This window comes from Melitaea cinxia, chromosome 10 (assembly GCF_905220565.1).
Source record: "Melitaea cinxia chromosome 10, ilMelCinx1.1, whole genome shotgun sequence".
In the NCBI taxonomy this organism is placed as follows: Eukaryota; Metazoa; Arthropoda; class Insecta; order Lepidoptera; family Nymphalidae; genus Melitaea; species Melitaea cinxia.
The window spans coordinates 4,439,263-4,454,743 of record NC_059403.1 but is presented as its reverse complement, the minus strand read 5'-3'; the positions used below and the strand labels follow the sequence as shown (position 1 = coordinate 4,454,743).

The 15,481-nt window shown below is 29.3% G+C and overlaps 3 protein-coding genes across 4 annotated transcripts in view; 1 reads left to right on the top strand and 2 right to left on the bottom strand.

Moving 5' to 3' along the window:
• The window catches only part of LOC123657511, a 30,467-nt gene extending 28,091 nt beyond the window's left edge, over positions 1 to 2,376 (top strand). Inside the window, 1 exon segment of the mRNA XM_045593052.1 lies at positions 740 to 2,376. Coding sequence (XP_045449008.1) covers positions 740 to 885 — 146 coding nt within the window. The 3' untranslated portion in view covers positions 886 to 2,376.
• The window catches only part of LOC123657510 (adenylosuccinate lyase), a 33,849-nt gene extending 30,040 nt beyond the window's left edge, over positions 1 to 3,809 (bottom strand). Inside the window, exon 1 of the mRNA XM_045593051.1 lies at positions 3,560 to 3,809. Coding sequence (XP_045449007.1) covers positions 3,560 to 3,727 — 168 coding nt within the window. The 5' untranslated portion in view covers positions 3,728 to 3,809. The remainder of the gene's footprint in view (positions 1 to 3,559) is intronic.
• A 793-nt stretch (positions 3,810 to 4,602) lies between these two features.
• On the bottom strand, positions 4,603 to 15,155 carry LOC123656889 (hydroxysteroid dehydrogenase-like protein 2). Of its 2 annotated transcripts, none has more exons than XM_045592505.1 (12): positions 14,988 to 15,155; positions 14,746 to 14,909; positions 13,745 to 13,836; positions 13,426 to 13,547; positions 12,489 to 12,575; positions 11,793 to 11,911; positions 10,948 to 11,044; positions 9,940 to 10,034; positions 8,795 to 8,925; positions 6,957 to 7,062; positions 5,838 to 5,966; positions 4,603 to 5,229 (listed from the first exon to the last, which is right to left on the bottom strand). In XM_045592505.1, exons 1-12 carry the CDS (start codon positions 15,008 to 15,010, stop codon positions 5,117 to 5,119), a joined length of 1,278 nt encoding a protein of 425 aa, XP_045448461.1. In that variant the 5' UTR covers positions 15,011 to 15,155; the 3' UTR covers positions 4,603 to 5,116. The 2 variants fall into 2 exon arrangements, with proteins under 2 accessions (XP_045448461.1, XP_045448462.1); XM_045592506.1 differs by lacking the exon at positions 8,795 to 8,925 and adding an exon at positions 7,441 to 7,511.
• Positions 15,156 to 15,481: the final 326 nt, after the last annotated feature.

The window sequence follows — 15,481 nt, the reverse complement described above, 5'->3', positions numbered from 1 at the left end:
TATCTATTATTTAAAATTTTGTTATAAAAGGCTTTACATTTTTTAAAGGATCTAATTTAAGTAATGCGTAGTACATTTTGAAAAACAAAGAATGGAAATGAATAGGTACGTTTACAGACTAAAACATTATTAGTATTCGTTATATAGTCCTACGATTAAAAATGGTTGTGTATGTCTTTGATTTGGCGTTCCTACTTCCGCTTCTAGCTATCCGCAGAGACTAACAATACAAATAAGTATATCTACCTACAATCATACATAACTATTATAAATATTATTATATATCTATATACCTAGATTTTTATAGTTGTCTTGCTCTTGAACTGAGTAACCTTATTAATATCGAAAATTAGGCACTATTTTTGACTCAAAAGTTTTAAACCTACTAGGCTCCTAAAGGAATAACTAGGTTAAAAAAAATTCTACCCACTTAAGTATTTGGGATTATCAGGCGTTTTTTTTTAGCCTATGATAGTCAGATGGAAACTACTACAGATAAAACACGACTGCTCATAGGAAGAAATCTTCCCTGGAAACGCCGCCAATATTACTTTTTTTATCTCGTTCAAACAAATAAACTTTTTTTTATAATTATATTACAACATAATTATATTAAGAAAGTAGTAGTAAGTATTAGTAGTAGCTAAATGATCTAAATTTTTGGTCACACTATAAAACCTTTTTCGGTTTTAATTAGACAATTATTTTGCGATTATAATTTTTGGTACTCTCTCTACAGATTGGCACAGATCCTACTACGCTAATGTCCGGCCAAACAAAGAGGTCTACAACCTTCTTATTTCATCCGGAGTTTTTGCTGTTATCAACGCCGCAGTATTCTTGGTGCACACCTTCCTCACTTTCAGAAAGGAGGCCGAATATTAATTATTGCTGTCTAGTGTTTATTGTTTAAGAATAATCAAGTAGTTTTTAAGTTATATGATATATTGATAAACATTTATCATTTTTATTTACTCCCAAAGTATTATCATAAGTGTAATTATATTTAATAATTAATTCAATGTATATAGTGTAAGAGTTGTCCTTGAGAGAAGCTCTTTGATTTTTTAAATAACGATAAAATATATTATTAAAAAGTTGTCCAACAATGCAGCTAATTCATGAATTAAAAAAAATTTTTTTTTGGCCGAGATAGTGCAAGGTAAAATAAATAAATATTATACTTGCTTTCTAATACTAACAACATAGTTAGTTCATATTGTATAGTTTAAGCGTTTCAATGTTGGTATAAGTTTTATTAAATTTAGTTTTCTTTATTATTATTTAATGTTGTATAGTTTTGTATTTATTAATCGATTTCGTCGTATACTAAAACATTCCGTTTTAATTTTATAACAACGAAAAAACCACCGCTGTTATTATTAAATTCAATAAAAATTAACATTTATTTTACTAACATTTTGTTAACATTAAGGAAAACCATAAAGATTTTCAATTCGTATCTTATTTATAGCTAAACAACGTAATAAAAAAATCAATACTAATAGAGAAATCTATTAAATTTAACACATAGTCACTATTGCAATTATAAATAGATAGAATAGTTCACAAAAATTACACACAATTTGGTTTACTTGTTATTAGTAAAACTGATCCTGTCAACTCATTCCGCAGACAAAATTAACACTAAAGATAAGTTTAAAATAAGTACTTTTATTATCAACTATAACTATAATAAAAAATAACGTATAATAACATACATTTACATACACATAACAACATGAACAATATAATAAAAATGGGCATATAAGCATAATTATTATAAACACATACGTAAGCGTTAATTTTTTTTAGTTTTTAAGATTATATAGGAAGACCAAAGCAGTAATCAGTATCCGTCCAGTGGTAGTTAAGTTTTTTTACGTTAAATTTTTGTTTTATTTTGTTTCACTCTCAAAAATTTATAGGTGTCTGTTTAGAAGTCTTAATATTTAACTTTCGTTATCTTTTACTAACATTTACATATTTTTTTAGTAATAATGTACATTATAAAAGCTTGAAAGGCTAATTTTCTCTTTTAAACGTAATTTATAATATTGATGCATAGTAATATAAAATTTTCAGATTAAAAAACATATAAGCACGTAAAGATGTACTCTACTTTAACACATTTTGAGTATAATTAAGAAAAATGATGTTTTTATTAATTTTTATAATTATAATACACATTACATGTAATCCGGCGCTAATGTTACCTTATAAAATGCTTTTGATAAAAGGTACCCGCGTAACAACAATATCTAAAACATAATAAAATTAACATATATTCATGTTGTGACTCGGTTATTTGTATATAAGATTATGTAATTATAACTGTATCGATGTAATTTTATAAATAAATATTATTGCACGAAATTTGTTTTTCTTTATCTTTGAATATATTAATTAACTTTTTAGTTAACTGGTTATATATTTTTTTTTTATTTCACGACAAAATTCACTAAAAGCAACTAACGGAGCTATGATATAGAAATATGTCTATGTCTACCTTACGTACATGAAAAAGAATTGCCGACATGTATCTAGGTACCTACCCACGTATATAACTTCTGAACGGCAGCACCAAATCGAATGAATAAGTTCGTCATACCATGACAAGGTTACAGTGAGTATAAAAATAAAATAAAAAGGTATTAATATTGAAGCAGAAAACAAAGGCGTTATAACAAATTATTTAGATTAGGCATATGTTCCAAATCGATTAAATTAAAAATCATCACAATCAGTACACCCAGTAAACAGTTATGCAAATTTTCGACAGTTTCCTTCGATTTCTCTGGGATCCCATCATCAGATCCTGGTTTCCTTATCATGGTACCACACCAGGAATATCTCCTTTACAACAAAAAAAGAATTATTAAAATCTGTTCGTAAATGACGTAGTTATCCCTGCTGAATTGAATAATCTCCTCCTTTTTTGAAGTCGGTTAAAAATGAAATCGTTAATTTAATATCTAGAGTAAATACAATAGATATTGTTAATTTACAGTTAATTTTAATGACAATGATTGTGGTTACAATAATTCGTAGCCGTAAAAATATTCATCTTTGTTGGTTATCCTACGCAAGTATCAAGTACTACGGCACTACGGGTAGTTCCCATCAAATAGGTAGGTACTCAGAACTCCTAACACCATCCTTTGAAATGTATATATAAGACTATGATAAGCACTGAATATTAACTGTTCTTGAGTAATAAAATTTTTATTGTATAAATATTATATATTTTTTAATGAAAATTAGATAAGATTTTCATATATTTATAAAAATGTTTTAGAAAACAAGTGTGATTATCTTTACGATTAGGGACTCTTACATCAAGTTTATATCATTGTAAATATATAAAACGTTATTAAATTTGGCTTATTTTTGTAGGCAATAAAAAAAATCTATTTTAATACTTTCATAGAACACAATGTGTATCCGAACGTAGTTAACCTATAAACACCGTGGAACCAAAACAAAACCTTTAACTTATTAAAATTTGAAGTAACATTTCATGTTTTGTTAAATGTAACGTAAATAATATTAAACTTACCTTTTCAGCTTTAGCCAAGTAAACCCATAGTTTTCTCCATGTAGAAAATTTCTTTTGGTCACTAAAATTGTATTGCATTTCCTTCGAAGCATATCGCGTACTTAATGGCGAGCGGTAGTTGCAAAATTCTGAATTTTGAATTTCTAAAGGTGCGTCAATTGCGAACATTTTGAGTGTATTCAATTAAATTTTAACTTAACGCCTCGAGCACTTGACAACTGACTGCTGTAATATCCAAACAATATGAAGGCCGAATGCTCGTTGAGCGGGAGAATTCAATTTCGATAACAAAGGTTATCATCGTTCAAATGTCTGATGTAATTTGAAATTATTGCCAATTGTTACAAAATAATTGTTTTTTTAGCTGTTTGTCCTGTAGTTGATTATAATAATAATAATTGTTTATTTGCAAGACCATGGTGTTGAAGATATCATAGCAATTCGTTCTGTACCATTGTTTTTTTCTTTTAGACTTTGTATTTACGTTTTATTTATACACGACTAAGGGATAACACAGTTCCAGTACTACCTTGGAACTTAAAAAGCCGACCGATGGCGGGATAACCATCCAACTGCTGGCTTTGAAATACACAGGCCGAAAACGGGCACTAGCGTCTTCGGTGCGACAAAGCCAGCCCTGTGGTCACCAACCAGCCTGCCCAGCGTGGTGACTATGGGCAAAACACATGAGTTCACGCCATTTTTGGTGTGAACTTGTGGAGGCCTATGTCCAGTAGTGGACTGCGAAAGGCTGCTGTGTGTGTATTAAATGAATATAATTGATGTATGTATTTGTATTGAATTTAAGTGAATATTTTATGTCTCTAGTTGTATATTACATACATATATAAGGTTTATGTACTTGTCTACGAATGTAAGGGAATTATTGTTTTTAAATTTGAAAGTAAAAAATCAATTATATTTCATTATTTAAATAAATAAATGTCATTTTTGGCCCTTTTACCCTCATTAAAAATTTCTGCAACTAATTGAAATGTTAATTTTATTATACTGGGTGATGGGAACATAATGAAACAAAACAATTTTAATACATTTTATTTATTTAATAATACACTATTAACCTTAAATACTTGTCAAAAAATATTCAGTGGGCTTGATGAAATGATTTTATTTTTCTCAAAAGTAGCCATGTTTTGTCATATTACATTTAATACTGCGAAACACAGTGAGAAACAAAGTAAAGAAAAATGTATATTATGGCAACAAAATGTCATTCAAATCTTGCTGGCAAAAGTTTTTTATTATAAATGTGGACGGACTATTTTGTAATAGTAATAAAAAGTATGAAAAACAACGTACCAAAATAATGTTATTTTCAGCCAGTAACATAAGTAAACACAATTAAAAAGACAGCAGACCCAAATTATACTGTTAGAAAATTAATACTATAAAACAAGAACCATAAAATAAGCATCATGAGTCTTAGCCATTTACAAGTGTACTGGTGTTATTGTAATAACATGTGTAATATAAAAACCTATAATATATCTATAATTGTAATATATATGGAAGTTTATTTTAAATACATTGGTATGTTCAGACCTTGTTCTTGAGTGACTTCATCATTTTCTCGAGTTTCATAGCCTTTTGTAAATCACCCTTGATCTTCAATTTTCCCATCATGAAAGCATTTGTTGCCTTCAATTTGCCTGAAGGAAAATAAATGTTGTAAAATCTTTTTATTATTAATAATAATAGGATGTTTATTAGCATTGTAAGGTTTTAATATTGTAGTATGGTAAAAACAAGTATTTAGGATAGCAAAAAGTTAATTGTAAAGTTCTGTTTTAGTATTTAATTTAGATATATATTTATATAGATATGAATTTAATGCAAATATTTTTATTTCGGAAATGTTTCCGAATCTTGAGGAATTAAAATAAAAAATATATATACCAGAAAATCAGACAAGTTACATGATGTGCTGTGTGGCTACGGCACTAAAGAATTTAGCCACTCCCTCTCTTCCCGTGGGTGTCGTAAGAGGCGACTAAGGGATAACAAGGTTCCACAATCACCTCGGAACTTAAGAAGCCGACCGATGGCGGGATAACCATCAAACTGCTGGCTTTGAAATACACAGGCCGAAGACGGGCAGCAGCGTCTTCGGTGCAACAAAGCCAGTACTGCGGTCACCAACCCGCCTGCCCAGCGTGGTGACTATGGGCAAAACACATGAGTTCACGTTATTTTTGGCGTAAACTTGTGGAGGCCTATGTCCAGCAGTGGACTGTATAGGCTGTAATGATGATGATACCAGAAAACATATCAGCGAAGTTAGTACTGTCCATAGTGAGTGTTGCATCTGCTGGATGTTTTGGCTCTCCTTGTCCACAAGAACCTTCTCCATTCTTCAAGTCTATGTGCCATATACCTTCTTCTTTACCTGATAATAAAATATAATTACTCAACTAATTACTATTGGAAAGATTTTATAACAATCCTTAGTATTTTAATAAACAATGTGATCTATATTGACATAAATATATACAATACAATGCAAATACTCTTTATTGTACACTAACTGAGAAAACTTTTTACATCGAAAAAAAGAAAATAATTACATGTGTACAAAAGGCGGCCTTATCGCTAAAAGAGCGATCTCTTCAAGACAACCTTTAGCACGAAATAGGATATGACAATTAGACAGCATGGAGGTATACATATAATCATAGATGTAAATATTATACATACATATACATATTACATTTACATAAATATATATATATATATATACTCAAATACACATACATATAAATCTATACTAATATTACAAGGCGGAAGAATTTGTTTGTTCGTTTGAACGCGCTAATCTCAGGAACTACTGGTGCGATTTGAAAAATTCTTTCAGTGTTAGATAGCCCATTTATCGAGGAAGGCTATATAAAAATACAGATATACATACAACAGAAGAGAGTAAGGAACGGCAAAAGTAATTGACAGTACATTTGCAGTTAATGGATTTATGAACTTATAACGTGACTCATGAGTTTAGCGAGAGCGGAGAATGAATTCACAAATGTTCTCTCAAGCCAGCCAGGTATTTCAACCACTTTACCAACATTTAAAAATATTATAATCTTATTACTTTAACAACTAATACTAATATTTTAAAGAATAAATACAAAAGTTAATTTATTATCAATAAGCTCTGTATGTCTCTCTCTGTATGTTTTCGTGAAGATGCCTATGTTAGGCCTTAAATCATGAAGCTACAATATCATGCTTGTGCAAGCTCATTAGGTGGATGTCAAAACCAAATGAGTGACTTTAAGCATAATCTTAATAATTTAATCAATAAAATATTAGCACAGATAAAAACATCAAAAAAAAAAAAAAAAAAATTCATTAACAGTATTAGAAAAGTATATCTTACCTTTGACATTGAACTGGAACACAGCTTGTGTTTTCTTCACTAACTCTGGTGTTATATTTTTCCCAATGACAGTAAACAATTCTGGAATCTCACCACTTTGTTCACTCTGTAATTTTTATTGTATATTATAGTACATGAAGATTAACAATAAATTTTAATAAATGTCATTACTAATGTGTTAATTTCTATTATTTATAAGCGAAATATAAGTTAATAGCATTGGCAACATTTTATTGCAAGATAACATGCTATCTTATATACTAGGTGACAAAATGAGATAATACGAAGTTATTTATTGGACTTTATTTTGCAGATAATTTTAGTCATTTTGTGGTGTTACAAGTTTTGAAAATTATTATTTGTTTTTATTTTTATTTCCAAAAAGGTTTATTATATACTCCAAAATACAAATGAATTCACGAAAGTAGTGGTCATATATTTATCATTAAAAAAATGTTTCAGAATTTTTAAGGCATGTTCACACCTTTTTGACAGCATCCATTTTTCCCCCCGGTACCTCCAAAAAGAAGTCAGGTAACAGATTTTCTACATTACCTGTGAACAAATTTAGACTATAGACTGATTTTGTGTAGAAACATATTTTCTTTAATATTTATATCGTTACATCATCAATGTGAATTGTTCATATACATTTAAAAAATACAGTTATAAATTTTTTTTTATGTAGTAAATCATATTATTTTTTAAAAATCAAGAAGTTATAATTGCAAAGAGTATGCTAGTACTAAGTGTTTATACATTTTCATTCTACTAAAAAACCTTTGACTTAGCCAAGAATTTGATAATAATTTATGTTTATTTTATTTATTTATTTATTACCTCTTGCATACATATAATCAAACACTTTTATGTATTAAAAAAAAAAAAACAGAACAGAAATAAAATTAAACAAAAAGAAGTTACAATGACAGCATGCAAAGGCGGTCTTATTGCTTTAAGCAATCTCTTCCAGACAACCTCAGGTAAAAGGAGATTATAAGTAACAAAGTGCGGTTTGGTTTTTATTTAACATGGTAACCCTAAATACCTCATTTGTGCAGAAATAAACTTAAAACTTTTTCAATTTAAACACCAAATAGTATGACCACTAAATTCGTGTTCTATATTATTTTACTATTGTTGTTTTATAAAACGTTTTACATAATTTATGTGTATTTATGTATTAATTATTTAAACTAATGCAAAAGTGGAACTAGAAATAATGCAGAACTTTATTATTATTATTATTATTATTATATAATTAATTATTTTTATCGCTTAATCATCGATACGCGATCAGCACTTATTATAATTAGATTTTTAAAAATAATGTCATTTATATTGTATATTAGAGAAGTTGATGAAAAAACTGGAACAAGATATTGGATGGTTTTTATTTTGTGCTGTAAGAGGGTATTGCAAAGCGATTTTTCGATTCCTAAAGAGGAACCCTTAACCTTTAATAGAACACTGGGATAAACATTTTTAACTGGTTTCTAGTTTCGTCTTTATTAATTTTATTAATATTTATGTATAAAATGCTTAGTAGTGATAGAATTCTAACATGATATGCATGTGTGTACAGACACAATAGAAAGACACAACTTGGCAAGAAAAAATAAATAAAATTATTTATTAATTTACAGCCACGGATCTAAAGGATGGAGGTAAACCGGGGCAACCTTCACCGGGAGGTAGTTTCTTCTTTCTGACTTTATTTTTTCTGACATCTAACATCTATCTCGAACAATAATGAAAAGGGATCTACTAATAAATTTCTGCCCCGATTCAAATAAATGGTAGATCCGGGGCTGTGATTAAATATAGTATTCATCAACCTCCTTTTCCTTGTAGTTGACCGTGCTTGTATGGTACCGTCTCACTGAAGCAGTGGACACTGTTTGTCGGTGATGGTTTATAGCCGCTGGATCGTCCAAGAAACCATCCAACAGCAGATTATCTGCATTCTCTACGATATTAATTCAGTATTTTGAACATGTTACCATGCATTGACCAATGCACTTTTGCACTACTATAAATATAATAAAATATTTTTAATACTAATATGTCACTACATTTTGACTTGTCTCTTTTAGACTATAAAATCATAAGAAGAAATTAGTGTCTGAGATATAATTCAGCGGTTTTTTAATACAATAAAAATTTTCTGACACAAATATGTTTGATAAATACAATGACAATCACGATCCAGCCTGTAACATCCCACTGCTAGGCATATTATCCATTTTAGAAAAAGGTTAGAGCTTAATTCACCACGCTGCTCCACTGCGAGTTATATACAATACATATACATACTACATGATAAATGTAACACATAATTCAGGAGACATTTTTAAAGTGGTCATTTTCAAATTAAAATTTTTCAGACAAATTATTTCAGATGCCTATACATCTGTCCCTATTTTTACATATAGCCTATAATTATAAATGAATTTACCCTGAAACGTTTAGGGGACATCCATTTATTATGTGAGCTCAGAATGGGAGGAGGGGTCCAATGAAATCTCACCAAATCTCATTTAAACCGAGGATAATCGAAAATATCACCTCTACTTCAAAAAATATAAAATATTAGATATTAAAAAATATATATTTCAAGTATTCATTTTGCCCGCTAAAATAAATATCATGGCTATTAAAATCATTTAGTTTTTGCTTTGAATTTTATTTCATTTAAGTAAATTAACTATAATGTACCTGAATGGTTTATTATTTTCTCAAATAGTAAAAATTTAGTTTGAAATATTTTTAGCGTCAATCTCACGTAAGGGGATGGGGTCCAGGCAAATCTCACCAAAGGACGGGGAGGGGAGTCTGAACTGATAAAAAAATAGCTCACGTAATTAATGAATGCCCCCTTATTATAGGCGAAATTGTAGAAAAGTCGACATGATCAGTTTTAAAAATGTCCTCCTAAATTATTTTGATTGTTGCATGTAAATGTGTAGTTATTAAAACTTACTTGGATCACAGGCATATGGAGTCATGTCTGAAATCCCAAACTGTTTTAATACTTCTTCATCAATTTCGAAGTTGCCCGTGTATTTCTTTGGATCTCTGTAAATAATAAAATCATTTGTAAATAACAAAAATATAAATGTATTAATCATGTTACTAATTTTGTACTAAAACACATTTTATATATAATTTTTCAAAAGAGTAACTGCGGAGTTTCTTGCCGATTCTTCTCTGCAGAATGTACATTCCGAATCGGTGGTAGCTTCACTTTTACAAAAATAATAATTTATTATTAAAGTTTTAATTTGTAAAATGACGATTCGAAAGTGCTATTGGGGCCTATTTGAATAAAGCTGTTTTTAATTTAGATTTTGACATTTTCTATTTAAATATGCTATAAAAAAAAAGTTATTTAGTTTTTTTGTTAATTAGTATAAGTAGTTTTAAAAAGTTAGTTTCATATACGGAAATAGTTTTAGTTTTGTTCTAAGCCTAAAAATGTTGTATAAATAATGTATCTTTAGCAGTCTAAGATATGAGGAAAGATATATAACTTATGTTTGAATATGTATCTGATCTGCGTAAGACCTGAACCGAACTGAAACGGCCTATAAATGTTCCGGTACTGGGCAAAGATGCTCTCTGAGGTACATCTGAACAAGGATCAGAATGGGGACTGAAATCATGACCATTTGTTTTAATAGAGCATTCATATCACATCAACAGATGGGTCATCGAATGCCTAAAAAGACCTGCAGATGTCAATCTTTGTCTCTACGTTTAAGCATTGTTAAATGACTTATATTCATACACGATTTGACAGTAATTAATATAATAAATATGACATAGGTACCTAATATTTTTGTAGGAAAATCATAGAGGGTAGATAAATATTTTGATTTTAGAGATATGTTCATATATTAGCAAAATGATACAAGAAGCTATTAGTAATATTAATATTTTTGTAATTAATTTCCCATGAAATTCATAAAAAAAGATGAATATATCTTACTTGCAAAGCATTACATATGCTGCATCCGAGACAATTTCTGGCTTGCGGCTTGTTGATGTGTCTCCTGTCAACATCTCGATAGCAGCTGTTGCAATTGCTGTAAGCAGAATTAAGTTTATATTACTGTTATATCTCTTCCTATTCATTTGTTCAGATTATCTCTTCCTATTCATTTGTTCAGATTGTCTCTTACTATTACGTTAAACCATAATAATTCAGGAAGGTAATATTTAAAAAAACTTGTAATTGAATTTTCTTTTTTAAAAGAGTAAGAAAATTAATTATTTAAAACGAGGTTTTTATTTTATTAGGATTAGTTTGAAAGGTATTAAATTTGTTGCAAACCTCTGGCAAAGATTCTTTGAAATTTTGTTTAAGAATTTAAGGTTTGAAATGCACATGTTTGTAAGCAACTATTTGAAACTGGTTGGTGTGACGCAGATATACGTTAGCATGTACCCTTTTTGTAATATTGTCGATCAACATGAATTGTAAGAAACATTGTTAACTATATCCGTAATAAAGGTTTAATAATAATAATAATAATTTGAAACTGGTTATTTTAAGACTCACACAGCCATGTATTTGACCTCTGTCTGACTGATATAAATACTTATGTATAAGGAAGTCTCTTTCATAATACATAAATACTTATATGTATTCCATTGCGTATGTATCTGCCTGTGTATTTAGTATACATACATGTATTTAATATACATTAGTAATCGAAATTGCAGTATAATGGTTAAATGTAAGAACACAGTTTTAAATTTCTAGACTTAACCAAATTAAAAACGTATTAGTAAAAAATATAGAAAAATAGTGATGATTAAGAGAATACATACCAGTTTTAGGCCAGAGTGCATTGACACCAATGTTATATTGCTTGAACTCCTCACTCATACCGAGAACACACATTGACATTCCATACTTTGCCATTGTGTATGCAACATGAATGGAGAACCTAGAATATTTTTAAATCAATTTTACAAATTTGTTATAATATCCCAAAGGTTGTCTGGAAAAGATTTCTCATACAGTGCTAAGACTTTACCATTGTTATTTATATATTTTTGTTTGTTTCTTTTGATTGTGTACAATAAAGAGCTAGTCATATTATAATCAACTAGCTGTCCCGGCGAACTTCGTATCGCCTAACACAAACTTTATCGTATGGTATTAAAGTTCAAATTGACTTTTAAGTATTATCACAAATCTTTTCTATGGGAGTATAAAAAAGTGTTGTTTTTAGACTTTTTCAGAAAATTTAAAATTGTTTTTTTTGAATTTTTCTCTCCGTAAGAACCATCCTCGTACTTCAAGGAACATTTTAAAAAAAGAATTAGCGAAATCGGTCCAACCGTTCTCGAGTTTTGCGCTTAGCAACACATTTTGCGATTCATTTTTATATATAAGATAATCGCATGTGCTCTAAAAGAAAGGAATCATTACCTAGGCAAAATAAAATTGACTTGAAACCAAAATTGCTATAGTATTATTACTATTATTATCGATTATAAAAAATAAATATTTTCACTTACCAGTAGGGATTCATGTTGAGTGGAGGAGATAAGTTGAGAATGTGGGCATGATCACTATTCTTCAACAGCGGTAAACAGAGCTTGGAACTAATATACAAAAAAAAAAATGTACACCTATTAATTGTAATTATGATTTATGAGCTAACTCAGATTTTATTAATCCATGCAGGCAAAACCAAAAATAACTTTTGATACACATAAGAATATAAAAAACAGTATTTTTAGGCAGAGTAGTTAAAAATTGTCTATTTTTATCTAACTCCAAAAAAGGAGGTTATCAATTTAACTATATATTTTTTATGTGTATTTTCATCTCATTACTTTTTACTGGGTGTATGATATTGATGATTCCTTGTTTATTCAAAAGATGGTGCTAGTCATGTGGATGAGCACATGACTAGCAATCATTAAAAATCATTTAAATTAGACTGAAACTGATTGATCTGATCTGATGAGTAGTTTTTGAGTTATCCCTAATAAGGCGTATTTAATTGACTAAACTATATTAATGAAGTTTTTTTTTTTTTTTTTTTTATGTCACTAGGTCGGCAAACAAGCGTACGGCTCACCTGATGGTAAGCGATTACCGTAGCTTATAGACGCCTGCAACACCAGAAGCATCGCAAGCGCGTTGCCGACCCAATCCCCCCCCAGGAGCTCTGGTCACCTTACTCACCAACAGGAACACAATACTGCTTGAAAACAGTATTATTTAGCTGTGATTTTCTGTAAGGTCGAGGTACTACCCCAGTCGGGCTGCTCCAGATTTTGAGCAGGAAATTCCTGCTGTGCCCTACCTCAGTGAAATGATGTTCTCATTTTATTACTTGACGATATGAGCAGAAGTAGTAGTAGTTTTGTTTCAGAACAAACATAAAAACTTCTTATAATCTAGAGTTATTATTATTTTAAAATAAATAACTTATAGATTACTTACGCCAAGAATGTCCCTCTCGTATTTATGTTGTGCATGAGGTCATATCGTTTCATGTCAGTCTGAGCGGTTCCAGTCAGAGAAATTGCTGATGCATTGTTTATCAATATATCAATACCATTGAACTAAAATGAAAAAGTCACTACAACTTACAGAATTATTATTTAAATTAGCTGAAAAATATTTATATACTGTATTTAAAAAATATTATAAACAAAATTTGAATTTATGGACTCTCTACATGGCTTAAAATAGTATACCTCGTTTTGACCTTGTTGACACTTTTAATTATGCTTAAAAATTATTTAGTATTTAGAAGTACCTTTTTAACAGCTTCATCTACAGCCTTTTGGATTTGTTTCTCTTCCCTTACATCTACAATGCAAGGCAGAGCTTTTCCACCGAGAGCTTCAACTAAAATCAAAATTTCAATTGAATTTATTTTTCCATTTGTGTTTTTGGAATAGGAATTTTTTTATAGAAATTAGTTATATTTTAATGGTTTTATAGAATTATTTTGTATAATATGACCCAGGTATTTTATAGATGCAAATGTGCATTTCGTAAATTTCAATTTGAAACCTTCTGCTTTAAATTGCTTCTAACACTTGTTTCAGATGACTAATGTGCCAATCAAAAGGTTTTGAAAATACTAGAATGAGGAGAATCTTCTTCAGGGAAGGAGATATAAAGAAATTCCTATAAAATCTCTTTAGTTAAATTATGCCATGCCTGCCTGGCTGTCATTAAAATTTAAACTAAGAGAGATAAAACGATGTCAGAAGGAATGTTATGATAATTTTTTAAGTTATTTATAATTATTAGAATTTGTGAAGAAAAGTATTTACTTTTATAGAATAATAAAATTAAATGTTGTTTCTTTAATTTCAGGTAAAATAGTATGATTAACAGTAATAATGTATGTGTATAGTTTATAATGTATTGTAATTCTTAAATAATGCAAAAATATTTAATTTTAAAAATTTCTTTAATTTCAGAGCAATGCAAGTTTATTTATTTGTGCTCTCATAACAATAGAAAAATAATCTTATACAAAAATATAAATCATCAATATACTGTTATTTAAATTCATAAAAAAATAATTTAAAGCAAATTTAATTCACTGTGATCAAATTGATGTTTATTAACGTTTGTTGTTGATTTAGAGCAACACCACGATCAAAGGTCAGTGGACTTTCATACTACAGTCCAAAGTCCACATCTTTGTAAGAGCATCATAAACAACTTCCATTCCGCATTCAATGTTCATACATAAATAGCAAGTATTAAGTAGAATATAAAAAAACCTGTTTATATACATACTCTCTTCAGCGGTAGTGTAAATAGTGCCCGGTAGTTTCGGATGAGGTTCAGCGGTTTTCGCTGCGACAACAACATTAGCGCCATCCTTAGCTGCTTTGAGGGCTATGGCCTTCCCTATGCCACGCGAAGCTCCCGTTATAAATAGGGTACGACCCGCCAACTTTCTATTAAGGTACAAATTATGTGAAAGTCGAAAAGTAAATTTTAAAATAGCACTATTTACACTAGACACACTTTCTTACCCAGTATTAGCTACTAAACTCATCTTAATGACGTGACTTAAATAATTTTAATAAACCAATTTCTCTTTTCTTAACGAGTACGAAAGTTAAAAGTTGTCCAAAGTTTGATAAATAAAATTATCAACTTTCATCAACGTATTTAACCAATGACATTAAGTTATCAACTGTCACACTGTCAGTTCATCATGTTCTTATAGTTTTTTTTTTTGACGTTATGTATAGTGTTACTAAAGATTTGACTTCTAATATGATTAAGAAATGGCTATAAATTGTAAATACCAAAATACTAGTATTTTTAATTGTATATGACGACTTTGACGATTCTTTCTTTATTTGAAGATGTTTATAGTGAAATTAGAACGATATCTGATGAGTATTTTTTAACTTATATGCAATAATGCGTATTTATTTGATTATTTTTTCGACTACCTACGTTGTATTAATTTTTGATATATAAAGAAGTTGATTTTTAACCGACTTCAAAGAGAAGGAGG

Coding starts and splice junctions, on each gene's coding strand:
- LOC123656889 (XM_045592505.1), bottom strand. CDS start 15,010: ATGAGTTTAGTAGCTAATACTGG. Junction 14,910..14,987: donor AGTTTAGTAGCTAATACTGG/GTAAGAAAGTGT, acceptor GTACCTTAATAG/AAAGTTGGCGGGTCGTACCC. Junction 13,837..14,745: donor TTACACTACCGCTGAAGAGA/GTATGTATATAA, acceptor TTTTGATTTTAG/TTGAAGCTCTCGGTGGAAAA.